Source organism: Takifugu flavidus, chromosome 16 (assembly GCF_003711565.1).
Source record: "Takifugu flavidus isolate HTHZ2018 chromosome 16, ASM371156v2, whole genome shotgun sequence".
NCBI classification, from domain to species: domain Eukaryota; kingdom Metazoa; phylum Chordata; class Actinopteri; order Tetraodontiformes; family Tetraodontidae; genus Takifugu; species Takifugu flavidus.
Genome location: NC_079535.1, coordinates 7317929 through 7344391, shown reverse-complemented (window position 1 = coordinate 7344391; position 26463 = coordinate 7317929). Strand labels below are relative to the sequence as shown.

At 47.9% G+C, this 26463-nt stretch overlaps 1 protein-coding gene and 1 non-coding gene across 2 annotated transcripts; one reads left to right on the top strand and one right to left on the bottom strand.

The window, feature by feature from the left end:
• The first annotated feature begins 1100 nt into the window (after positions 1 to 1100).
• Positions 1101 to 1173, top strand: trnar-ucg (transfer RNA arginine (anticodon UCG)). The gene has a single exon. It is a non-coding gene; the product is annotated as a tRNA-Arg (tRNA).
• A 5478-nt stretch (positions 1174 to 6651) lies between these two features.
• Positions 6652 to 9845, bottom strand: sox11a (SRY-box transcription factor 11a). The gene has a single exon (XM_057059341.1). The coding sequence runs from the start codon at positions 9670 to 9672 to the stop codon at positions 8566 to 8568; it is 1107 nt and encodes a 368-aa protein (XP_056915321.1). The 5' UTR covers positions 9673 to 9845; the 3' UTR covers positions 6652 to 8565.
• Positions 9846 to 26463: the final 16618 nt, after the last annotated feature.

Here is a 26463-nt window from a genome sequence, read left to right as displayed (position 1 = left end):
CTTGCTTTGATCACCACCGTGTCCTCTGCACCCTTTATTTGACCGTACTGGAGCATGTCTGTCGCATGCGTGTGCAGTGGAGGCCTCTCCAGTGGGTCGCCTGGGCTTACGGATTAATATATAGCACACAGGAGTTGTATTTGAGATACTTATCCAAGGGCTTGGGGAGGTGACTGAAATTGATCAAAGCATCAAAAATTTAGAGCATAGGAAATACTGCTGGGGGAAAAAGGTTGCGCAGGTGAGCTAACAGGCCGCTTTATTGTGCTTCAGCCAATACGTTGAAGCAGTGGCATCAATACCTGAAGCGTAAGGGGTGACCCCTATTGTGAGGAGTGAGAACTGGTGCCACCTGCTTACAGCCTGACAGTAAATATCCCAACTAGGCAGCAAAAAGCGTCCGTGTTTCATCACCCATGGGCACCAATCAATATTTAGCAAATCACTCCTTTAAACACCTACAGAGATTATGGGAAATTCACTGGATCAATGGTGATCACAACTTTCAAAGCACTGCTTCAAAAAGTTGATTGTTTTCAATAAAATATAGGGCTGCGGTGTTTCTGACGCACCAGAGGCAATAACTCAGCCTGTGCAGGCTTTCCAGATTAGTCATCCATGATTTCATCAGGTCCTATATGAAATGTCTTGAGGAGAAAAATGTAGGTCATTCAGAACAGCATCAAACGGCGGCGGAGGGACCCACACTTGTCTGCTGCATCTGTGAGGGCGCTCTCGACTGCCTGCGGGTACTTGTAACGACCCGGGGACAGCATTTCTCCGCCGCCAGCTGAGGTGCTTCACAAAATGAATAACTCTGACCAGCCGGGGGGGGGGGGCAGAGGGAAGCTAGCTGCTGCGTGTGTGTCTGTGTGTCACAAGGAGTGAAGCAGCATGTCACCTCTCTTTAGATGCTGCAGCTCTGGTACCCGCTGATTCCAAAACAATCCCCCTCCCCCCAACTTGTCTGCCACCATGTCCGGACCAAGTGTTCCTCAGGTATGAGCCTTAAAGAGGTGAAACTTACCAATGTGACTTCACCAGCCGTGACATCACTTTAGTGTTAGCGCTACGTCTTACGTCTCTTAGAACATCATCAAGACCATGTGGCCTAATGGATAAGGCGTCTGACTTCGGATCAGAAGATTGAGGGTTCGAGTCCCTTCATGGTTGTGGTCTATATTGTGGCCACTTTAAGGGCTGTTTTGATTTTTTTGATCCCAGATCAGAGCACAATGTAATTAGTAATCAATTGCTTTAAAATCAATACATTTAGCCCTAATTTTCTCAGAGTTTCCAGGTCTTGCACATTTTTGTTCTTCTGAATCAAATTTAGATTTCTGACTGTCTTTATTTTAGCGGTCAACCCTACATGACGACACCTAATGGTTCCCTAATGATCGTCTTTGAGGCGAAGAGCTTTGCAGGTTGTTGCTGTCTTGAAATTTTGGAGCGAGAAGTAACCATATTTGGATAAGAGGGCAGAGCTAGGGACAGGATGGGGGGGTAACCCACCCACAGACTGGATCATAAGACAGGCATTTGAATGAAAGAGACACCTCTCCCCCAGTGTTAAATTATTCATATCTAAATAATTACGGGAATAATTTCAGTTGGGCCAGTAAATCATATTTTAGGATGATGTAATTTAGCTGTTAACACTACATAGTTGTGTTTTTTGGAGCCGGCCCCCAGCGAATCCAGGTGGTATCCGTGGTGGTATTGTACGTAAAGTCACTTGTGCGTTGGCTTCACTTCTAAGACCGGGAGTCCATCTTTCATACACAGTCTATGGTTTATGCCCGGCTTATTCCCTGTTTCACTCTTTCCTCACAATCACATTATTCATCCCACTGAGAACGATCTGAAACCTCAGATATCCAAATTTCTCCCTTTCTGTGTCGCATGTTTTCCATATTTGGCCAGATAAATGTAAGATTTTCTGTGATGGATATACAGCCAGATGATGAATTGTTCATATACATATGTATGAAATATTCAAATGTTTTTTTTGCTGGCCTTTTTTTAAAGGGTGGGCTACGTCCGCAGGAGGGCAAAGCAAACTGCAAGTTTTCAGTTCAATCAGGTCCTGGCACGTGTTCTCGGCGTCTCCTCTTCGTACGGTAACAGCTGTATTCGTTTTTGCATCCCTCTGGATGGAATCACTCCAGTCTGTGTGCAGTTAATGGAGTATTTGGCAGCTCTTGTCATTTTATATAAGCAATCCTCAGGGATCATTACTTCGTCGGAGCATCCTGTGTGGCGATCGGCGGGGCCAAGCAGCTCTGGTCTGGGTAAAGATGTCTTGCTTTACCAGACAAACAAGCTTATTCTGAAAGGCGCCTGATTTGGAATAAATTATTCACACAAATGCAGGACTCCCGACAACTTACACCACATGTTGGCATCATTTGCTGCATTAATTTTTTAGCACTGCTGTAATTTGAAGGGTATATAAATGTTTTTTCACAATCACACTAACGCTGACACATTACTTATATGTGTGTGTGTGTGTTTGACATAGAGGGTCTTGTGAGGGAGACAGGGGGGCTCGCCATCAAAAACCTTGCAGGATAGCAATCATTAGAAGCTCAGCCCCCCCGGTAAGCAAGCCATGCTTCCTGTGTAGGGCCCCAAAGGATTCTGTGTGCTAATTATTTACTGAAGCAGCAAAGACTATCAAATGAGACCCTGTGTTGAGTCTAACTGTGAGGGGGTACCCTGACAGTGTAACCTGGGTAACATGCAAATGGAAGGAGAGGCGGGGGAGGGACCGGAGGGAGGGAGGGAAGGAGAAAGGAGGGGAGGAAGTGTGGGTTTATAATGGTCAGGGTGCGTTGGAGGAGCAGAGGCTCACTGGTGAGTCAGGAAAGGTGGGGCCACGGAGGGGCACAGCAGCAGAGTATTAGATTTCAGATGCATATGAATGACCAACTGCTGGCTCTGCTCAAGCTTTGGGGGGAAATTGCACGGGCTCCCTTTGAGCCGCAGTTTTGAATCTAGATTACTGTCAAGCTTAATCCCGGGGTGACTCGGCGGGGGGTCATGAATGTCTGTGGCTGCTATCGTTAAATCGAAGACCTGCAGAAGGGTGTAGGTTACTGCTCCTCAGCTGAGTTTTTCCCCATTCTGTTCTCTTTTTTTTTTTTGATTCAGCTACAAATTCATGTTAAACGTGTCCAGATCTGCTCCGCTGAACTGCATTTGCATGCGCACACAGGCATCCTTGTACTTCTACCTTTTTAAGGACTTTCACAGGCGTAATGTATTCCCCAGCTCCTCACCCTAATCCCCAACCATTCCAAGTAACCCCCTAACCCGAACCCTAACATAAACTCAATTCCAACCTGAACCTTAAAGCCACGTCTTGACCCTCAAGCGATCCTTTGAAGTGACGAGGACCAGCCAAAATGGCCCCACTTCCCCAACATGTCCTGACTACAGTAGAATGACTATTTTGATGCTCGCTCTGTAGCAAATACAAGAACGAACACACCCACACAGCCAAAATCCTCAACTCAAATAAAGGGGGAGGGGGGAAGCTGTGGTGTTAAACTCGTGCATCTGGGGGCAAAGAGGTAAAGAAAACCAAGCAGACTTTCCTCAACAGATGCACACACGCTGTAAAACAGCACTGATCTTTTAAGATCCACTTTATTTGATTAGAGACAGCACACGGACCACAAAAACCCCAAATGCATGTAATTTATTAGAAACGCACATATTCTGGCTGTAATCTGGATTAAGTTCTGATTTACCGTCATCACGCTGCATACATTAGAGCCCATTACGGCCCTGTTGGACTAATAAAGTGGGCTTACGGCCTTAGAAAGTTCGAGGCTGCTGCAGCTGCCGCAAAGCTCAAAGATAAATATCTGACAGAGTCACAATTAAATCCAAAAAAAGGTTATGTAAATCCTCATCTGGCCACAATCAGGCCAGCCGAGAGAGCCATGTCATTACAAGCCGCCGCTAATTAAACCCAGCTCGTTAATGTGGCATTTGCAAAAATCAGAATAGGGTCTTGGGTTTTTTTTTGTTTTGTTTTTTCCTTTCCATGTGGACCGATACAAAGAGTCCGCCTGCATAACACTTATTGAACTGGAATCTGCAAAACGTCACCAGGGACACTCACGTTTAATTGGTGCAACACTCAGGACCGGCTCTGAAAGGAGAAGCAGGTGCGCCGTGGAGCTCCTTCCCCTCTCCACGGCTAATTCACATGACTGATGCGCGACCTCCAGCAGCTCCCTGCACACAAAAAAAAACAAAACAGAGTGACCCTCTCCCAATGAAATGTCACCACGTGTCAGGACATATTCTGGGAGGAGTGATTGAACTGTTTGTTTCAGTGCTGCTTAGTCAATAGCACCGCTAGCTTAAACTGCTCCTGACAGCCTGCTGTGTCGGCTCTCGGCGCCGCCGCTCGCCTAAACTTTATTTTCGGAGCCTCTTTGCCCTTGATAAATAATGAAAACCCACAAAGGAGGATGTGAGAGCAAAATTAGGCAGCGGCAGCACCTGCTGTACTGCATCCCCGCCACATCCAGAATGTTTAACCAAACAGCAGGTCCTTTTTCCCCTCTCTCTTCTATGAGGCGATTGGGCCTTTGCCACGCGCCCCCCCCTCCTCGTAAATGGGGGTGGTAAATATCAGCGCGGCAGATGGGGCTGGTGCTCCCTCTCGGCCTCCCTCCTGCACTCAGGGAGGGCAGAGCAAATGGATAGCCATCAACAGCAGCAGGAGTCGCCCCGGGCCACGGCTGGAGTAGAGGACAAAGTGAGCGGACTGTTGCTCAGGCAGGCAATTTTACAGACAAATCTTCCCCCGACTGCGGCCGCTCGCTCTTCGAATCGACTTAAAAGGTCGCGGCGTCCAAGATTTGGTGGGGAAGGCTACTGCGTTTAGCTTTGCTTTTGGATGATAATGAATTATATTTTACGCCGCAGGCTGTTCGGACTGCTACGGGAAGGAAGGGGGGGTTGAAAAGAGCGCCATTTCGGCAGCCGGGGCAGACGGCGTGCCGCGAAAGGGCAGGATGGAATGGTAGGGAAGTGACGCCATCCCGGTAACAAATGGATCAAATCACACCCGCTCATCAATTACCAGACAGTAAACAGGTTTAAAATTAGACGAGTGGTGTTGTTATTGCCGTTGCGGACCCCCGGGCACGGAGGAGCGTGGCTCGGTATTCCCAGAGTGATATTAGACAGCCTCCCACAGGGAGCAGAGGAGCACATGTGGATCAGCGATGACAGAACGCAGAGGCTCACTGCGCAGCGGCGGCGGCTAAGCAGTGATGTAATGCATCTGAGCTCACCGGGCGAGAGTCAGCAGCACGGATGGAGGGGAAAAATGAAATCATACGTGACCTTGTTATCGCCAGATTCATTATAAAAGAGCTAAAAGTGACCCAGGCCGGGAGAAGCTTTAGAGTCGAGCGGCGGCTCGCATCTGCATAACATAAACGGCCATTTGAAGCAACCCACGACGGAGGTGATCCACCCTCAGCCTTCAGGTTCATGGCGTGGCTTTCAACTCCCACATCCCGAGTTATATGAATGATTTAAACGCTCCGGCGATCGGAAATTACTTCACTTTGTAGCGGCAAAATCCCTCCCCGGCCTCCCGCTGTCTCCCTGAAAGGACGGTTCCCCTGCTCGCCGTCTCCCCCAGCATTGTGGATTTCCATTTATTTATTTAAGGAGGAAATAGAAGGAAATTTCAACGGATCACTAATTTCATTTCAACATGTAGCGGTGGCATTAGCCCTGAGCAGATATTTCAGAGCAGCATAAAATCAATGTTGAGCTTCTACTGGGAATAGCCCTGGAACCCATTAGCAACTTTGACCAATAGGTCAGGCAAAGTAATAGCTAGATAAATGTTTTATTACAGATTTGCAAAGCAACCTAATGGGGAGGCCAGTACCTGTGCAGCCGTGCATGGCAAATATTCATCATTAGATTCTTTTGCTGTAATGAACACGAATCTCTCGGCGGGCACGACCTCTGTTTCTTCAGAAGCGATCCGTTAGGTGGCCTCGGCGGCCGACGGGCCTCTGAAACAACGATAGCATGATAGCTTTGGAAGCACTGGACTCATATTGGGCTGCGACCAGTGCATTTAAAGCCCGGTGATATTGTGCCTGATCCCTTATTTACAGGCCGTTTCGCTCTAAGATGCCTCCAACCTTCATGTAAAGCTGCATCTGCATTTGTTTTCCATCAGCTTTACCAACCTCTGGAATTGCTATTTTAAGCCATCTTTATATGCTAACCTCACTGACCTACTGCCCCTGTGTGGATTTACAGTGTCCCCCCCACCTCCCCCTCCCCCTCCCCCGAGCAAACATATGTGACATTTGGATCTTTTATTTTTTCAGCCTTTTATTTTTTTTTGCAATGCTACTTTTCTGAATGGAAGCCAGACAAACCTAGAGCCCCCCCCACACACACACACGCACAGCCAGCAGCAGCTCCTGTTTCCAGCTCGTCTCCATGGACACGACGAGCCGACCAATAACATTGCTCGGCACGGGCAGGCGGGCGATTTGATTTCTTAAAGGGACAGCGACCCCTCCCCCCCCCAGGGGAGGAGGCAGAAACGGCACATTTTCAGGAGAGTAAAGCACCGCAAAACACCGCAGATGCAAATTTTTCCTTTTTATTAAACGTGAATTCACATGTTAGTTGGAGCCCATCCATGTCAGAGTATCCGCCTATATACAAAAATAGGCACGACTGCGTCATCACATCCTTCAACAGAGAACATCTGTGTACATTTATTCACAAACTGAAAGGACAGTTGATGGTGGTAGGTAATCATTTATTAAAAGATGAGTCAAAGACAGATTCACACTCGGAATGTGAAGTTACTACTGCCCAGAACATCCAAAACAAACCAAAAAGAAGAAGAAAGTCTCGGCATATAATTAGGACGTATTCCAAAACTGTTTTATCAAACAGACTTCATTGTAAGACCCACATAAAAATAAACAATATCTGCTTTTTTTCCTTAAGTGCAAGAAATAAAAAATACAGGTTTATGGTTGTTCCTTTTCTTAAAAAAAGAAGGCAGTCTTCCGTTTTAAAATAAAGTTTCATTTCATGAAACAGGAGTATGGAATGTTTGTGTTTTTGCTTGCCCAGACCACCACTTTTAAATTCAGAATATGCCCTTTTAGCAAAACTCGTGTTTTTTACCGCCTGGATCTTTAAATCGCAGCTGTTCTGGCGTCAGATACTCGTGAGTCGGATTAACATTCAATTCCTGGTAGTTGTCATATATTATGCATCACACCATGAGGCCGTTTTGAGTTGCTTTGCATCAGTTCCAGCTGATCAGTTTATTTTGTTCCGCCCAGACGGGCTTCAGCATCACAACATGAAATGATGTCGACAGTGCACACGTCTGTTTTCCCATCACCTGCTACAACTGTTGATGGTCTGTATCGTAAGAGGATATATTGCACAAAAAAATGAGAAAAGGGGGGAAAAAACAGTATGTGCCATAAAAAATACCAAAATCCAGTTTCACACCTGCGATCGGGACCCATCCACATATCACGAGTATGATATACATAAACTCCTAACTTTACTATATTACAGTACATATACAATCTTGAAACTAGCTCCAGCTCTGAGGTATGTGTTCCCCATGATGCCATTGTATCGTCTACAAATACTCGACAAATCTGCTCTACAACTGTACAAAAAAAACCTAGTTCGAAGTCACAAGGCATTTTTGATGCAAGTTCTTAATTTAACTTAATCCTTAAAACCAGGACTCCCTTGCATGCGTAAAACAAACGATAAAGGGAAGAAGTGCCTGAAACTCACTGAAAGCACAGTAAGAACATTCCCTTTGAAACTGTACAAAAATATGCCTGAAAATATCTTACTTTTCTTTTAAAAAGATGAGGTCTGTTATGTATCAAAATGTTTGCCCTCCACGCTTGTCGTCAGCAGAGGGTTTAGGCTGCGTAAATTTAATTTTTTACTTTTCCCAAAGAAAAAAAAACCCAGGAGGAAAAACTAAAAAAAAAAAAAAATCACTTACAAAAAGAAAAACATTTGCGGCATTTAGAAATTACATAAACCGTTGTAAAGTAACGTCCTGAACAGGTTTCAGTTCACAGATTTGACTCAGTCCACAGTCTTTTTTCAGCTCCCTGCAGTGTTTTTTTGTCTGAAGAGGATTCGATGCATAGAAGTTCACGTATTTTTCCCTTAAGAAGGTCCGTATTTTTAAAGATGAACTGTAAATGCAGACCTACACGGAGAGGGGGGAAAAATCCATAAAACCCTGTCATGCTGCCAGAAAAAAAACCGTCTGCAGACTTTTTTTTTTTTGCTACCGGCTTCATAAGCATCTCACCTCGCCGCCTGGCCCCGCACCTCCCTGCAGGAACCTTCAGAAAACAAACCCTGCAGGAGGCGCAGCCGCCACCGGACCAGGATGCGGCTAGAACCGACTCTCGCCTCCTCTCTTATTACTAGAGAACGTTGAATCTGTGGGGTTGTTGGTTTGTCTCTCTCTCTCTCTCTCTCTTTTTTTGCATGTCAGTATGTGAAGACCAGGTCGGAAAAGTTCGCCTCCAGCCAGTCCCCGGCGATCATTTCACTGAGCTCTGGCGTGCAATAGTCTGGGAATTCGAAGTGGGAGCCCAGGCTGCCCTCGCTGAACGAGTCCAGGTCCTTATCCACAAGAGACAGGGAGAGGTTTCCTGAATTCGGGTTGCCCAGTTCCGAGCCCTGGGCGCCGGACGCGAAATTCAAACTAAAATCGAACAGCAAATCGTCCGCGTCCTCGCCGGAAGAGGAGCTGCCGCTGCTGCTGGAGGAGGAGGAAGAGGAGGAGGATGTGGAGACCGACCTGGAGGATGCTGGTGAGACGGAGGCGGCGTGCAGTGTGCTCTGCTTGGTGATGTTTTTGATGTTGTAGAACAGTCTGTTGTTGCTCCGCACCTCCTCGTACATGCTCGCCCCCTCGGACTCGGCGGACGAGCTCAAAGTTGGGCTCGCCGGAACTTTGGCTACATTGTACGGCCTCAGGCGCTCCTCGTCCCCGGCCTTAATCCCCATCCGGTAGTCCTCCTCGTACTCGTCGTCGTCGTCCTCGTCCGTCAGCTCGTTTTTCACCGTCTTTGCAACTTTTAAGCTGGGAAAAACACAGTCGTCCCCGTAGCCGTGAGAGGACTTGGAGCCGCTCTTAGTCTTTATCTTTGAGCACTTCTTGCTGGGAGTCTTTGTAATCTTTCCGCACTTCTCCGGGGAGGGTGCTGATGACTTGGAACTGTCGAGCTTTGGTTTTTTCTTCGGTCTGTATTTGTAGTCGGGGTAGTCGGCCATGTGTTTTAGCCGGAGCCGCTCGGCTTCCCGGATAAACGGGATCTTTTCGCTGTCCTTCAGCATCTTCCACCTCTTCCCAAGGCGCTTGGAAATCTCCGCGTTGTGCATGTCTGGCGACTGCTCCATAATCTTTCTCCTCTCGATCTTGGACCAGACCATAAACGCATTCATGGGTCTCTTGATGTGACCGGTGGCTGTTTTGCACCAGTCCGGGTTTATCGCCACGGGGCTGCATGCCATAAATTCACTCTCCTCCGAGTCGGTAGCCTCTCTGGACATGCTCCCGTCCGTCTCGCTGTTGTCGGTGTGCTGCACCATTGTCCCGTTTTCAAGTTACTTTTCTTTGCGCCCGGACGCTGCAGTGTGTGTCTGCTCCCGCTCTCCCCCCCAAAAAAACCCGGATCAGCTCACTGTGTTTGCGCCGGTGCGTCCTCGTCCGCTGCTTAAACGTGTCTCAGGCTCTGCACTCTTTTTCCAGAGTTACAAACTGCCTTCTTAACTACTTATCAGCTTTTTCATGTTCTCTGCGTCACCGACGGCCGCCCAATCACGGCGCTTCCGCTCCGCCCCGCAGACTCCATACAAAACTCCCATTAACCCTTTTCGTTCCTCCTACCCGAGCTCTCATTGGAGTGGAGGTGGGGATTTGTGGTGCACAGCGTCTGGGGCAACACGCCGGGCGAGACAGACATATTAAACACACATTTAGCACCGTGCGCTCCGGAGATGAACATTACGCATCAGAGCGCACGCGAGAATAAGGTTTACTGTCTTATTTGAGAGCAGCAGAATAAAAGGAATGTGAGGAGAGGCGATTCTCCAGGCAGTGTACAGATGTGGCTGGAGGACAAGATGTAGGCTATCTGATCATTTGCTCCCCCCCCTCCCGTAGGTTGGATACTGAAGGTGGCGCTTGGACACTGTTGCAGACGCCTGGATGCGCCTTCCTGCCTGCTGTAACGGGATGCGTTTAAACAGCTGGTAATGGCTTTAGAAGCGGGCTCTGCGGTGTCATTAACTTTGTAAAAACCTTACAGAAAACGACGTGATCATATTTCCCCGATTTCTGAAACGTTTTTCAGCCTGGATGGGTTTCAGTGAAGGAAATAGGTCAGTAGCACAAGCTCCCAAACAGATCCTTAGCAGAGATTTGTTGTGTGCAGGCACCTCAAACAGAACGGAAGCCAGACAAACCCCCCCCCCCCCCAAACCCCCCCCCCCCCCCCCCAAAAAAAAAAAGTGAATAATGCCTCTAAGAAGTACTTCATGCACCCAAAAGCAAGCTTTTAATTTATCTGAAGCATCAATTTCATTTTTTAAAAAAAGTTTTGTATCAAAACACGACAGCCACATGCTCTGATTTCACATGCGTGTGGATTAGTGCTCATCCTGTAAAGTGTAAAGCAGCAGGGCTCATTCACATGGCAACATTTGATTGCAGGGGCTTCAGCTGAGCCAGAGCAGCCAGGCATGGGTGGAAGGCTCCCTGCTGAGTTTGCTGTGTCAAGAGGCACTGTAGCATCAAGCTGGCGTCTCCTGTACCCCCACCCCTCACTCCCTCCCAGCCATGGGTGGCAGCCAGCAGTGCTATTGGAGGCCGGCGCGATAAGGCGTCCTCCCCCCCCCCCCCCTCTCTTTTGCTTCGTCCCCTAGAGGGCAATCACTTACCCTTTTGGAACCCTCCCCCCACCAAGCCATCGCATTTTTCCCAGCTGGGACTCAAGTGTCTCCAGCAGTACAGAGGGAAAGCAGATAGGGAGGAAGGAGAGGAGGGAAGGGAAGGAGGGAAGAAGAGGAAGGAGGCAAGCAGGGCTGAGGAGGAAGCAGCACAGACGGATGGAGGGACTCCTGCCTTCTCCAGCCTCGTGTCTGTGCCTGTTTGTGTGTCTCTGGCGCAGACAGAGATAGGACTGAAATGCTTTATCATGGCCGGCCTGTGCTGATTAAGCCTTATCAGATATATGTGTCAGAGCGGGAGTCTGGGGAGGCTGGCACATGCAAATGCGCTCTCCCGTTAGCGTGTTTACTGTCCTCTGCTGGATCCATCCCGCCAATTGTCGATCAGGGTGGGTGCATATGGGTTCATTTCACACGGACTGACAGCATGGAATCATATGGGTGTGCGACTGCAACGGCCCTCTCATGCATCATGTGCGGGGGTGGGGGGGACTTAAGTAGCTCTCCGCCATTGCGATTTGCACAAAATAGCACTTATATCTTAATGAAAGCACAATATCGATCCATCACTTCATTCAAGTCGCGGCGCTACCTGCAATGCAGCGCCTTGCTGCTCCCTGTCCATCCATCCAGCCTTTGCCCCCCCCGAACTCTGATGGTTTCATGCTGGATATGAATCACAGATCTCCTCCACGACGAGTGTGCGGGGTGGCTGTCCTGCTCATTAGCATGGCTCATTATTGGCTGTAAATGAGGTGCTGGTGTCAGCCCATGCTGCCTATGACTCATCTCAGGGAGGGTCTCATCGCCATGGCTGCCTCACACAGATGCACCACCGACACCCCCACCCCCCCACCCCCAACTCAGGCGAGGGTGGAGACAGTGGAGAGAGTGGTGGGATCCTCAGACGTGTTGTGTTTTCATTTCATTTTCACTCCAGAGATGGCACACAATTAAAACAGTGAAAATCCAGTTATCAGCATGCAATTTCTAATACCCCCGGCTTCCTAATACCCCCCAAAGGCAGATGTTTTAATGCTTATTTGTTGCCTTTTTTGTGCATCAGGGGAGAGCACATTTTATTCCAAAGCAATGGAGTGTTGAATTAAGTGATGGTTTTCATGTAGGAATGCTGAAAAAGGGTTTCAGGAAAAAACAATTCCCTTTGCATTGCTTATCTAAAAGCCCCCCAAAGCAGGTGCTGCTCCCACAAAGGGCCAGTGAAGCATTAGATCAATACTAACCCTGGCTGGAGGCTATCTGATGCTCAAAATGCATGGATCCATCTCCTCTGCATAGCCTTAAGACAGCTGTGGTCTCCTGGAAGCTGCTATCTGATGGCTTCACAATGGGGTAAAAAAAAGGGGGAGGGGGGGTGACGGGGGTAGGGGGTGTGCGTGGGTGCTAAGGCAGAAGGGGCTGTTTTGGAAGTGCATAAACATCCAAATTAACTTGTCACTTGACAGTTTGTTAGGTGCCACATGGTCTTAGATTACAGAGGTTATTTCAATATCCTGTAGCGGAGTCATACGATGCTAATGTGTTAGCGTAGCTGGGGTTTATGTGCTAGTTTACGAGGTAAAAACAATGCTTGTCTTTACTACAGCCCTCTCATTTCAACCTATAGCTGAAGGCAAAACCCAATACGTGTTTTTAAAGCTGAGGATTTATTGCTGGGACACGGGTGACCAGCTCCTTTAGCCCGTTTTGCCGCCGTAACTCTTGAGACGGTACTAAAATCGGCCCCGTCAGCTGGCCCGGGATTTGGTGGGCTCTCATTCACAACAGGGCCTCATTCTGCCGCCTTCCCAAATGTAAAATGAGGTTTGGCGATGAGGAGGACTTCCCAGCAGCATGGAGGCCGTTTCTCTGCTTGATGTTTGGTGGTTGTGGAGCCATTTCATGCTCTACTGTTGATTTGCATTATCAACTCAATGCAAATGTTTCTCCGGGGTGTCAGGCTGTTTGTTGACCTCCTTGATGTGGCCTCTGTCTCTCAAGGTCTGATGCTTAACAGATACTTGAGACTGGAGTAGGCTGTCATGAATGTAAACAGCTGATGCACGAGTACTGTGCTGGAATGTTTGTCACACACACAGATGCAAATACGCTCGTCTGCTGCCACCCTGCAGACGCCCACTCACGCAAGTCCTCAGGATAAAAGAGCCGGCTTACGTTTGGTAGATGCCTTTTTTGTTTTTAGTCTTTTCTTTTGGGACAATTTCGGAAGAAAGAATGAAAATGAATGCAAATTCCAGATGGGATATCTGTGATTTTTTTTTTTAATTGGAGATAAACAGAAGGATTCCAGTGTAGGAAGGCAGCCAAAAAGGTCCGAAAATAAATATGGTTGGTGACGACTGGCAGCTGAATGGAATCGAAATTTAAAGTTCAATATATTGTCACCTTAGGTGAGGTCATACTTGACCTCTTTTGACCTTTTTCCTCAGTTTTCCACGAGCTACAGATATTTGCATTTTTCTCAAAAGCCTCCACAATTAATTCATTTAAGAGGTGTCAACATGTTTCACCTTCATTTTTCTTACAAACGCCCCCTGGTGGCCAATTCTAATGTCAAAAACTTCCAAAGATCAATCAGAATATGGTGAGTATACAACTACAAGTACAATAACACAAACACTTTTGTGGCCGTACAGGTTTGGAAATGTTAAATAAAATGATTTCCAGTTTTCTGTAAGATCTATTTTATCATAGGATTGTATTAATACATTTGAGAGAATAATGTACATAAAAACTTTAAAAGTGGAGACAAATTTCAGCCAAACTTTTGGCTTTGGCACATTTTGATGTGAGTCTCTCAGCTAAAACTCCATTTTCCTAAAAGGCTCAACACTTTTCTTCCACTGCTGCTGATCTAACTCAATTCAACAGCCCGGCCAGTGGACACTTACTCACCGCTCCAGCATGCATTACAAGCCTGAGGGAGGCTGTAAACTTTGTCAATGTGAGACACGAGGACCGGCGTGGGTGTAGGAGTAAGTCAATTTGTAACTGAACACTTTGTCGCCGAGGCAACGGCGGCACCCGGGAAGGTGAGATATGAGAATTAAGCCTTTTATTAACCGACGGCTTGTTACGCTCTCAGTGAAGGTGTTTGACGGGTGGAAGAGACGAAGAGATGAAGAGGCTCCCGTCGCTCTCCTCTCCTCTCTCTCCCGCAGACCAGACGCTGCCCTACAAACGATGCGCGGCGGCCTGCAGGAGATGACATCATCCCGGAGCAGCTCGGGCTCACATAGAACCGCGTGTTCTTCGTATTGCTGCGTGGTTCAGGCCATTTAAATCCTTTAATTATCTACCAGGAGTGGCGCAGCCGTGTTTACTGTAAGAGTCCACTGCACCTCGTTTGGGTTTGTACAGTGTGTCTTGAGTTAATAAACTTGTGCCGAGGAAGAGCCCCGCAGCAACTGTAATGGGAGCGTGTTTAGTCTGGAGACCGGTGGACTAATGCTGATGGATTGTATGGCTGCAGGTCAGGTCTCGCGCTCACACACACTTGTTGGAAACTGAAGCAAGAGAAGGAAAACTTTCAAACGCAGACGGCTGCTCTGGAAAATGCCCACGCCGTCTTTTCTTTAAACGCTCGCTACGATCGCTCATCAATAAAGCGCAGCCGTGTTCTGATAAAGCTGTTTACCGCACGGCTATAGCCGGGACGCCTGCCGCTGAGGCCACGTGCCCCCCCCACCCGTCGACCCGCCCAGACTTGCCCCGTAGTGAGATAAGTTAGTGTTGACTGCAGACCATTGCGTGAAGACGGGTGAGAGGCCTCCGCCGCCGCTTAAGGGGCCGGCGTCCCTGGAAGCGTCGACCTTCTGAGACCTGATCTTGTCAGGAAATGGACTCAGTTCATGGCCTGACGCCCCGATCAGGCAGGAACACGTTCGATTCCGAACAGTCATACCTGCCGCTTCCAAAGAAAATGTGTTAGTCACCCTGAGATGAGGCGATCCCGGAGCCTTCCTGCCGTCTCGTCTTTGCACCGTCAGTCAGCGCGTGACAGGTCGGAGCAGCCTGACAAATTGAGGATCCGTGCCCCGTGGGCTCAACTCAGAAAGGTCGAGATTCCAGAATTAGCGGGTAAGATAACCCGGAATTAAAGGCAAACACTCTGAGCTGGGTGGCTCTTCTGGCATTATTACCACTGATGTTTCACTTGATTTCATTTCTGCAAATAAAACGCAAGAGTTTATTTTGTTTATCTTCGATTTCACCATCCGATCATTTAATGTGGATTTAATTAAATCGCAAATCTCATTAGCTTTTCCTCGCAATGCTATCATAGCTTCCTTGTCAACCATCCATTGTTTACATTTCACCCCCCAGATGAATAAAGCGATTTAGTCACACGCACCAGGAAAAAAAGAAAAACAGCATTTCAAGGAAAAAGAAGTCAGCAGCATCAATCAAGCTTTAACCTTGAAAACAAAAACAAGAAGAAATGGACCCATGCGGAGACAAACACCTGAAGCAAATCCCAGCATTCCCTCCTGTTTGAACAGTGACCTGATAAGATAGCCCCAAAGTTATCAGCACAAGATGAATTCCCAGAGGAACCCAGAGGAGGGGTTTCATCAATGTAGCGGGTGGAAGAAAATCAATCTCTCAAACCACAAATAGTGACAAATAACCCCCGAAAAGTGAAGCAATATTAGCTGTATCCTCTGGAGCATTGCTTTTTTTTTCATTTTTCCAGTCAAAAATGAAACAAAAAAGAGTCTCAGACAGAGCGAACATTCTTTAAATCAATCATCACGGCCGCGCTCCCGTAAAAAAAAAGGGGGGGGGGGGGGGGTTTAGAGAGTGAAGCTTTTAAAACGTCACCCGTGGACAAAGTTGCTTCAGTATCTACTGACTAAAACCAAAGTTTCCCTCCGATGTTTCTGAGTCTGGTGGCACCACAGAGAAGAGGAAGGCTTCCCTTTTCCTCTATTCCGTATGCACATATAGATTTGTATTTTCCTGGTATCGGAATCTCACTGTGTCCTCTCCATACACTGAATCGCTGCCCTTTCCTTCATGTCTTTTAAGGATTTCTTAGGCAGGCTTCAAGGAAAATTTTCATAAATGTCCTCCTTTGCAAATCCGCCACAGCCCCCACGGCTCCAGTATCTGCGTCTCAACAGTAAAGGTCACCAAAGGGGACTTATGGATGTGGAAAGGCTAAGCTGTGTGCACGGACGAGCGTTAGCAACTATCTGGAAATCAATAATAGAAGGTCTGATAATGAGCGTGTCGAATCACAGCCGCCCGCTCAGCCACAAGCATCCGCCAGACTTTGGTCTTTCCGGAAGGCCTGAGTGAGGAAAACAGGAGGAAGTTTGCACGAGTATTTCCGCGCACGCGGGAACGTAATCAGACCGAACACAAAAAAACTACGAGAAGGAATAATAACCATCCCTCTTTTGCTATTCCAGATTCATTTGTGTCTCCTTTAAACCGCGTTGCCGCATCAGTAGCGGAGGATTAGGGCGCGAGAGCTGTAAGACAATTCGGTAATGAAAAGGAAAGCAGAGTTTATAAGGAAGCACGGAAAGAGAAGACTTTGGTCCCCGAAAGTGTAAGCGGATTAGCTCCTCTTATTTTCAACATTTCCTCTTTGAAACACCCGTGCGCTAATCTCATTATAAGTGTCTGTCAAGCGTATTTGACAATTCATTTTAACAAGGCGCCGCTTCCTTCTCCCTCAACTCGCGGGCTCCCGCTCAAATGGAAGTACATGAGAGCCGCCTGCTGAACACACACCGGCTAACACGGGGGAAAAAAGTGCACGAAGCTCGGTACTTTTAATCATCTCTAACGTGCACTAACCGACGTACGCTAATTTCAACAGTGTCTACCTTGAAATGTGTTCCCCACAACAACGGCGGCGTTTTAACGACCTTACACGCAATGCTAACGCTGGCCCACACACGAATCAAGACCAGAGTTAGCTCGTCGCTCTTTAACACACTCAAGTGTGTGTGGAGGGAATATTTGCCGTTGACTGTACAAACATAGATACTGTAAACTATCGCGTTTTACTGCAAAAGACAAGAAAAAGGTTCAGTAGATAATGAAACATTTAGTTTCAAATATAGCTATGAGACGCTACAGATAATTAGCCTTTTGTTAATTGGGACGAACCAATCTCGCGTTCTTCTGAGTTGTTAGAATAAATTGTTTGCCTACAGAACATCATTATTTCATAACTGCTGAATGTGTTTTGAGTAACAACAACAATCCGACCCCCCCCCCCCCCCCCCCTTTTCTTTTCTTTTTTTTCCTTTTAACAAGAAATGTGAAAAATATCCTCAGGCATTATTTTTGAACTACTTTTATATAACAAGCTGACTCCATGAATATTACATCGGCTCCCCCGTTCGCAGCCTGTAATGCACCACCTCTTATCATGGATAGTGATATATGTAACTTTCAGGTGGCTGGGATGCCCTGCTAGCTAAACGTGGACTTAGATCATGACCCCTCGCGATCTCGATCTGTCCGTCACAGCAGTAATCTGACCATTGTGGGTAAATACTGCGAAAGGTCTTCAAGCACGATGAAGACCGGTACCTTAATCACGGCTAATCCCCAGTTGCCAGACATGTCTTGGAGGGACATGGGATGGACACATCACCCCAATTAGTAGCAGCTAAAGCTTTCAAACCTTGTCATTAGGAGTCCATAACCTTCCTGTCACTCAGCAGAGCTGCTGCAGCCTCTTATTCCTGCAGTTTGTCACATTTTCCTGCATATAAAAATATCTGCCGAGCGTTTCGCTCGGTGGCAGCAAAGTGTGGAAAACGGCAAATTAGGCATCTGCCGTGTTGCTACAGGCGTGAAACTTTAATAGGCTGATTTATGTATGAAAATTCCTATGAGCATTAGCACGCCGAGCAGAGGAGTCTTATGGCAGGTGGAGTGTACTCCACCCCTAATGTATTCTTCCAGGAAATGAAACAGGCATTCCAGATACCTTTATTTGTGTTAATAGATGATAGGGGCACACACATGCATTTGAATGTACTGAGCTATCAGCTCAGCATGCAGATAGCATCCCCGGTGTTTTAGTGCCAGAGAGGCCGCACCTGCCACGGCAGACAGTAGAGCATTAGCGGTTATCGCGGCATAAAAAAGAGCGCTGGTATTAAGTCTGCAACAATAAGAGCAGGGTCAAGGATGAAGTTGAATGACAGCTCCGAATGAATACAATTTCCCAGGACGAGATAAAGAGGGGTCTTGTACTAGGGCTAAAAATCCCAATAAAACATATATTTCTTTACTCTTCAGCTCTCTGTTCCGACATGTTTTCATTCTTTGTGCCATTCTCTAGCGAGGGGGTCAATAATTAAAGGAGGACAATGGCCACGCCGGGTGAGATTGATGGAGAGGATGGGCAGAACCTCCGCCGAATCAAAGCTATTCACCGCTAATGAAAATAAGAGAGAGCCCGCACTGTAAATCATCTTATGGCCTAATGTATTAGCGATAATGAATTCACGCAGCCACATTTAACCTTAGTTTTGCAATTCATTATATTTGAGATTAACAAGGGAGGGAACTTAAGTGAACTGTCTTCAGGGAATTACAGCGAGGGCCTCATTGTCAATCACGGATTGTGTTCCGATGTCTTTCATTAGGCCTGGTGGAATTAAATAAGACTTTCTTTTAATGGCGGATGGCTCTCCCATTTAACGCTCCTCTTGCTCTCCCAAGATGGTTAACTCTTCATTACCCAAATTAAAAGCATCCATCTCGCCCGGCTCCTGCCACATTGCCATGACCTCTACCTGTCAAAACTTTCATGTAAGCTCTTGAGTGATGGATGATACCCCCGGACCCCATTGACAAAATTATCCAGCGACTGTCCAACCCTCTCTGATCCATTCAATCCATCTCCCCAGGCTACATCCCACTAGCTATGATACAACAATGAAGCCGAGTCGCTAATTTACTCTCATAGAAATTAGAAACTACCTTTTAATTATATGCCTGGGAGTGTTCTGAGGGTTCATGGGGATCACCCCCGAAGCTTTTAACTCAACTTTCTGGGGGTTGATCGTTCATACACTTCAAACGTGTTATTTCAGGGGTCGTTCAACACACCTAGGGCCAGAGGGAATTTCAGGAACTTCGGGGAATTGGAAGGAAAGAAAGTATTGAAATCACTTTTGAAGGTCAGGGTCATTCCTGAAGGACATAATTGGATAGAAGCACACTTAAGAGACCCATCCAAAAATCCACACTCCAAGTTGTGGAAATTAGGATGTATCGCGATAGCAGGTAGCTGAATCTGAACACCATCTCGTACATGTGGGCACCTGATCAGTGGAGCAAACACAGATACGTGTTCAGATCTGCAGATGCATCACGCCACACTTTTTACAGACGGACTCTGTTGACAAAGGAAGTTCTCTGAAGCTCCCTCTCTTTCCTCCTCTATTTGCATCACCTTCAGACACATGTAAATATTCAAACGCAGGCCACTCGTCATACATAAAACATGATATAAGTGGTCCCATTCTTGTCTGACCTCTTGTCCCCCTGCTTCTATCCCAGACAGATGTAGATAACACTCCAGACACACCTCACTTCCTGAGAGGAGAGTTATGGCTTCCTGGGAGAGGCACTGCCGTCCCCCGGAGCCCCGAGGAGTCAGACAGCTACCTATGGAGAGGGCACGTCTCTGACTTGTAGACCTGCTCTGAGGCTTCTCCTCTCACTTTGAGATCCTTCGTGTACCTGTCAGGGGGTCAAAAGGGTACGCTCGCTGCAGACAGCCAAACGGCGCTGTGTGTCTGGGAGTGTATGTGTTTGCATGTCTGCATGCTGGTGTGTGTGTGTTTGTGTGTGACACCCCCCCCTCCTCCACGGTGACAGATGCCAGGCTGTTTATGTGTGAGGCGCAGGAGGGCCGGGTGGGCAGGTGGGACGCAAGTGGAGGCAAGTGTGCGGGGGTCTGCGGTGGCTGGGTTTGAGTAGCGCGGCGTGAGAGACCACACTTGTCAAAGTGTGCAGACATGCGTGTGAACGCATTTGCATACATGGGCATATGTGCGCGCACGTGCCTGTACCTCGGCGAGCTTGACAGCGCGGAGAGTCAAAACGAAAACCTGTGCTCTCCACTTCCCCCCAAAAATGTACCGTCCCAGAACCACAGCACGACAGATGGGGCAGCGGCGCCGCTGCTCTGGCAGGCGAGCAAATGATGAGCTAATGGTAGCTAAGGAGGCGGCCGTGGTCGCCCACGGCTTATTCGGGATTATGGCTCAATCACGGAGGTTTAGGGTGCTTAGGTAATTATTTAATCAAAGAGTGGACGTGTCAATAGAAGTCGACGACAGATTAATTATGAGTCAGGGATGACTTTAATTCATCGTGTTTTACTGCTCCTCTGCCACGAAGTCGGCAGGGGGGAGAGTTGATGGTGTGAGGGTGAGTGACGGCTCCGGTGGAGTCGACGTGGACGGACCCACTGCTGGTTCGTTACGTTATTGCTCTTCAAATATATAGTTTTTTTTTAGTTTAGTTTAGGGGCCCTGCACAGAAGAAATGTGTCCAAATGTATACAGTAATATTCCCGAGGGCACCCCCCTCTGGCTGGTGGCTCAGCCCCCTCTGGCTGGTGGCTCGGCCCCCTCTGGCTGGTGGCTCAGCCCCCTCTGGCTGGTGGCTCAGACTATAAAAAAAACTGTGAATGCTGCACGTCTGTATGTCGGAATGAGGTCCAGCCTGCACCGGTTTATATGAGGAGATAGGCGGCACATCTCCAACAAGCGCGACACCACAAAGTTGGCGTTAGCTTCGCACTTGCTCTCAAGAACAGTGACAAAAATAAAACATCTCCAACAGCGCAGCTGGCCAATCATGGTGTGAAGTAAGTGTGAATGTTCGGCTCGTTTGCTTGGACACAGACGCCCCCCGATCTTATGTCGGAAAGAATGGGGGGGGGGGTTTCCAACGCTGTTGACTGAAGATTCTCGCCTCTCGAGCATTCTGTGACAGCTCTAGAAGAAGGTGCAGGCAAATTACAGCGTGGAGATGGTGCGTGAGTCACCCGGCCCACCGTCAGTAACCTGTCATTATTTATAGCAGACCAAAGAAGATGAAAACGCTGGTGAATTCTGCCTTCGTTACCACAAACAGCTTTCTACTAATAGCCGTCATTTGCGGCAGCAAGGCTCCCGCGACCCGGTTGCAGCGATGATGTACAAAACAGACAAGCACATGACCCGGGGAAGTGGCTCATTCACACTTCGATCTTTTAAGTGTTTAAGCTTTAGTTTGAGTGAGGAATCTGTCTTTGTTGGGTTTCGCCCGTCTCGGCAGCCTGGATCCAGAGGCTCCGTGAGGCTTGGTGTTTGCTGATTCTGGGGATTCCCCCGCATGTGCTCTATCCAGTCCTTCTGTTTCATTTGGCTGATGGAGAACAGGATGTGAAGTTTACACCAGCGCAGAGAAACGGGGGCAAGTTGAGACACAGGGATGGCCGTTCCTGGTAAACTCCCTGATCATGTCACAGGAGAAGAGAGATAAATAGCGAAGGGAAAACAAGCGAGGGGAAGCTGGCTATTTTTCTAAAAGCTCCACGGAAGTTGCTAATTATATCCAGTCGGAGACCTGTAACCTCGGCAGGGCCGCACACTGACATACATCCACCGGCATGTACGCTCACACTCATTGTTGCTGAGGCCTAACCTCTGCCGGCCCTGCGGTTCCACCCGAGCAACAACCAAATTAGAAGGCTGGAGCGTAATAGCATCCCCTGTCTTTGCTGCTGTTAAAGGCCAGTAATCTGTCATTTGCTCTGACATTAAGGAGAAGACGGATTTTACAACAAGATATTCATGTCGATGATGTCGTGGAGACCAGCAGAGCACGTGGGTTTCCGTGGGGTTGATTGAGGGCAAGCTGTCACGCCTGGTAATACGGAGGCTGAGTCTCACAGCCCCCAGCCCCAGGCGGGCAGATGGTAGGGTGGGCAGAGCAGGGCGAGGGTCTCCTGTCTCTGATTCTCAGCTGCACTTGCAAGATATGTCTGAAACACGCTGGCAGATATCCATGTCCTTCAACTCCTTCTGCACCCCTAGCGTCTCCACCCGAGCCAGCTGTGTCTGCGCGAGCTCGCCAGGCTCCGACAGCAGGGATCAAAACAGCAGACGAACCAATCGTGACACCGACCACCATCAAAACGGCCACGGCGAGGCTCCCACAGCTACATCACAGGAGGCGCGTCGCGAGGAGGCGCCGGGCGAGCTGCGAGCTGTCTCTATCAAACAAAGCGAAGGCTAGCACATTAGTCAACCAGTCGTGTCGCACTGTGATGTTGCTTAACGCAATTAGTCATTGGAGACACGGCGGGAGCTGAACGTGAACCAACACGATCGTCGCGCAGCTTTGTTTTCAGATTAAAGGGGAAAGTTCAAAGCTCTCAAACTTTGTTACCTTTCCTCTTTTGTTGTTTGCACGCGAGCTCACACAGACAAAAACCTCCCAAAGACGAGGGGATGAGAGCGAGTGAGCAAGCGGAAGGAAAAAAGTGAGAAGAAAAACAAGCCGGTGCGCGCAACGTGCGTGTATATTGATGGTTTACGTCCATATGGGCCACAGGCAGGAAATGTCTACCTTCCTGTTTGATAATATTGGACCAGCAGTAGCTCAAAGACAGTCAGGAGATGGGAAAAGGGATTTGATTTGTCTGCTTGTTTTAACTGCTTCACAGGTGTTCTCAATGAAGCAACCATTCACGGACCTGAGAAAATAAAATAGGGAGGGGGATGAAAGGATCGTTCGGAGGATAAAAGGGAGCAAAATATCAAAGCAGACAGATGGAGGAGCTCAGTCGATTGATAAATGCCTCTGGATCTGCTCCCAGTAGCAAAAATAAGGGTTTCATTTTGGTCTCAGCAAACAAGATTTCAGTTGAAAATCCCGAAACAACAACAGCAGTTCCACAAATGCTGTATCTGTCGGAAAGAAGAAGAAGTCCGTAATGTGAACTGATACAGGCAGGTCAGTCAGAATAAAGTGTGGATATGATGGGCGTCACCAGGGCGACTAGCATCTGATCCCAACTGCTACCTTTTTTTCTCCTTTCAGATAAAAATGTCTCATCAGAACCTTTTTTAGGAACCAAAAACCTTTGGAAATGAGAATATGTGAACATGTGAAAATGTTAAAAAACTATAAAAAACATACGGAAATCTGATGACCAGTTTAGCCACGTGAGTTATTCTGGGGTTTATAAAGTTGCAGGGGGGAGTTTGGCTTCCCCCCTACAGGAAGCAGCTGGCAACAGCGCCGTCACTGAGGTCACATATGAGAGGTCAGCCACAGAATCCTGGTGTTCATGCACACACACGCCCAATGGTCTTCCACACAAACAAACACACACCCACACACATACACACTGAAGTCCTGAGTGACACGTCCTGGCAGAGGAAGGTTACATCATGTAAATAACGGGGGGGTAGGGTTAGAGCCAGACTTTAATGACATCAGAACTGAAACCTGTTTCCGAGTCCTATGTCCAACACACACACACACACACACACGCACACACACACACACACACACACACACACACACACACACACACACACACACACACACACACCTGCCACTTACCAAGTGTTGAAACCATATTTATGTTAATACTGGACTTGATTGTGACATGTGGACTCAAAGTTCGGAGGACCGGCTCGCATGGCGAGCTGTTTTTCAGATATCTTTCCGGCTGACGGCGCAGCCTTGCTAACCATATGCCATCAAAAAGTGATTATTACGTTTGATTAATGCGTAGCACGCGCAATTAGGGGAATATAATTGAAGGCAGTGGTCTTCTTTGGCACCGCTCCCTGACGGTGGACATGTGCCGACGCGACTGGGGGAGTTAAAAGGGCCGAGCAGCTGCGGAGGCAGATGAGCCTTCTGCCGAAGCAGGAGGGGGAAAAAAGTTATATGCTGAAAGTATATTTCAGTTTATGGTTTATCTGAAGCCCCCAGATGTTGTGAACATGTGGGTGTTTTATATGGCAGTTAACAGCAGGTCATGCTCAGACCGCCATTCCCTCAGAAACAATTAATAACCCATAAACAGTCGAACGGCTTCTCCGCTGTGCATTAGGTTCACAACGGCTTCCATGCAGAGAAAAAAGGCTGTGAAAATCTGCTCTTTTTCTTTAAGGCGGGGGTCTTTTAACTTTCTTTCTTTCTTTTTTTTACAGCTCCCCCTGCTGCAGAACTGTAGCTGTATAAATAATGTGATTCATCCCGCCAGCTATGTGCGCACGGCGCTGAGACAGTAAACCGGTGGCGCTGCTGAACCGAGTGACCCGGCCTGTTGTTGTTTGCCTCCATCTGCACAACGCCGGAGCGGTTTATTACCGGGACTTGTTCGAACACGGTACAAGTAAATATGGCTGGTTGTCTGGTGGCGTCTGATCTGATTACTGCGCTGTGAAAGGGTCCATTGAGCACAGGAATCTGGTTTTTGCTCCTCTTATAAATGCGTAAATGGATGATTAGATTGCAGCTTTGAAGGCAGATGGAGAATTCACAGCCGTCTAAATGGGGAATATGAACATAAACGGCTAATGTTTACGCCCAATCCAATATCTCCATCTTCACCTGCGCTTAAGGTTAAACGTATCAGACCTGTAACTGCTTGTCAGGTCAGACAGGGACGGCCTGGCAACGTTCTGAGGTGAATAAACAAAAGCTATTTGTATAAATAAAGTTTAGGCGGCGCTGATGTACAGGGTGGGTTAAGCCATCAACGCCTCAGGAGCCCTGAGATTCATCATCGCACTTGGCTGATACCTCACCTAGGATGCTCTCGCAGGGGTCAGGGGTCACGCAGCCATCAGAGGAAGCCATCAGTGAGTAGCTGACCCCTCCTCTGCACACCCCCCACCTTTCATCTGTCTCTCTGATTAGTTTGCCCATGTGACAGATAGCAACTTAAAATGAAACACCCCACGGACACCCTCCAGGGAGGAACGCTCAAGCATGATATATATATACACACATTTTTGCTGCTCGGCTAGCGAGCGCACTTTCAATTACAAGGAGAGGCCGTTAGATGTTGAGGAGTGACGGCGCAGAGCTCTGCCGGGTCTGTCGGCTCTGGAGAATGAATCCATCCACCTGGCTTCAGCTGCATTTGGATCCTTGGGCTTGTCTCTCATGTGTGATCGGTGTGTATCTAGCCTGCAGCTGCAGATGGAGCTCCGTTTGATGTGGACGGATCCGATAGCCATTCGGTCGCATTATGTAACGCAGTGGACGTAACGCAGCTTCAAAGTGAAGTTGGCACAGTTCAAACTGCATTTCTGTGGGTTTGGATCTGTAAAAATAAGTTTGTGTCCAGACTAGAAGTCAGCCGGCTCCAACATAAATCACTGTCCGTCTTAACTCCCCCGCTGACTGTGAAATGTGGTCTTCCAGAGGTGTCCTGGGAGCGTTTTTACCTGCTTATACGTCTCCATAGATGGATGAAATTACAATCGGTGCCACAGTGAAGTATTGTTGGTCGTCTTTCTGTCAGAGAAAACCGGAAAGTACAGTGACGTAGGTTTTGTTTACCTGGTTATCTTAATATAATTATAACGTTTACGAGTCATAACAACCAATTTAAACGTATCGCTCCTTCGCCACATCAGAGGCGACGTTCCAAACGTGCGTTACGGTGTTCTCGGGGTAACTGGTAGCCGCGACAGGCTTGATTTGGGGATTTGCCGTTGCCGTAGTGAAGTGTAGGCTGTGTGTTGATGAAGTCATCAGGGGGTGATTTGGCTGATATAGAAGGGGACCTATCGCTCGTCAGAAAACCATCCGCCGTGCTGATTGAGTCGTGCGCGGAGCCACTGGGATAATTTGCCACAAGCGGGCCGGCTCAATGGACTTTGATTGGCGCGCTGTATGCAGTCGAGGGTTGTCACTCAACGCTCGACTCGCCTGTTCGCACTTATGAAAGATTTGGATTCCACTTTGATTTTCTCACTTTGACTTTTATCTTTTTCCTGTCAAAAAAAACCAAAAAGGATCCGCCTCCTCTTTGGTCTCTGGCTTTCCTCTCGCTCCGCTCCTCCCTGCGCTTCCGTGGCCTCTCCCTGGCCTCAGCCTGGGGGCCCACTCAGCTCGCTGAAAGGTAACAAAATCTTCCGGAATGAAATCGCCGGGGCTGATTCGCTGATTTTCCTGTCGAAGAGGCGAAGGAGTGTATTTTCCCCGTCACAAAACAAAAGGTGTCCATTGCAGTGATCTGTGTTTTTTATTAAAAAGAGAAGAAGAAGAAGAAAAGAAGAGGCCCCGCACCTGACCGGCGTATTTTAAAGTGCCAGTAAGATGAGAAGACGAGTGCACATGCAGTCACGTATCCTGCAGGAGGACAGAAAGCTTCTCTGAGGCACCTGTTCATATTCCTGT

Bases quoted from the DNA above. Each gene is read 5' to 3' on its own strand.
- sox11a (XM_057059341.1), bottom strand. From the start codon at position 9,672: ATGGTGCAGCACACCGACAACAGCGAGACGGACGGGAGCATGTCCAGA.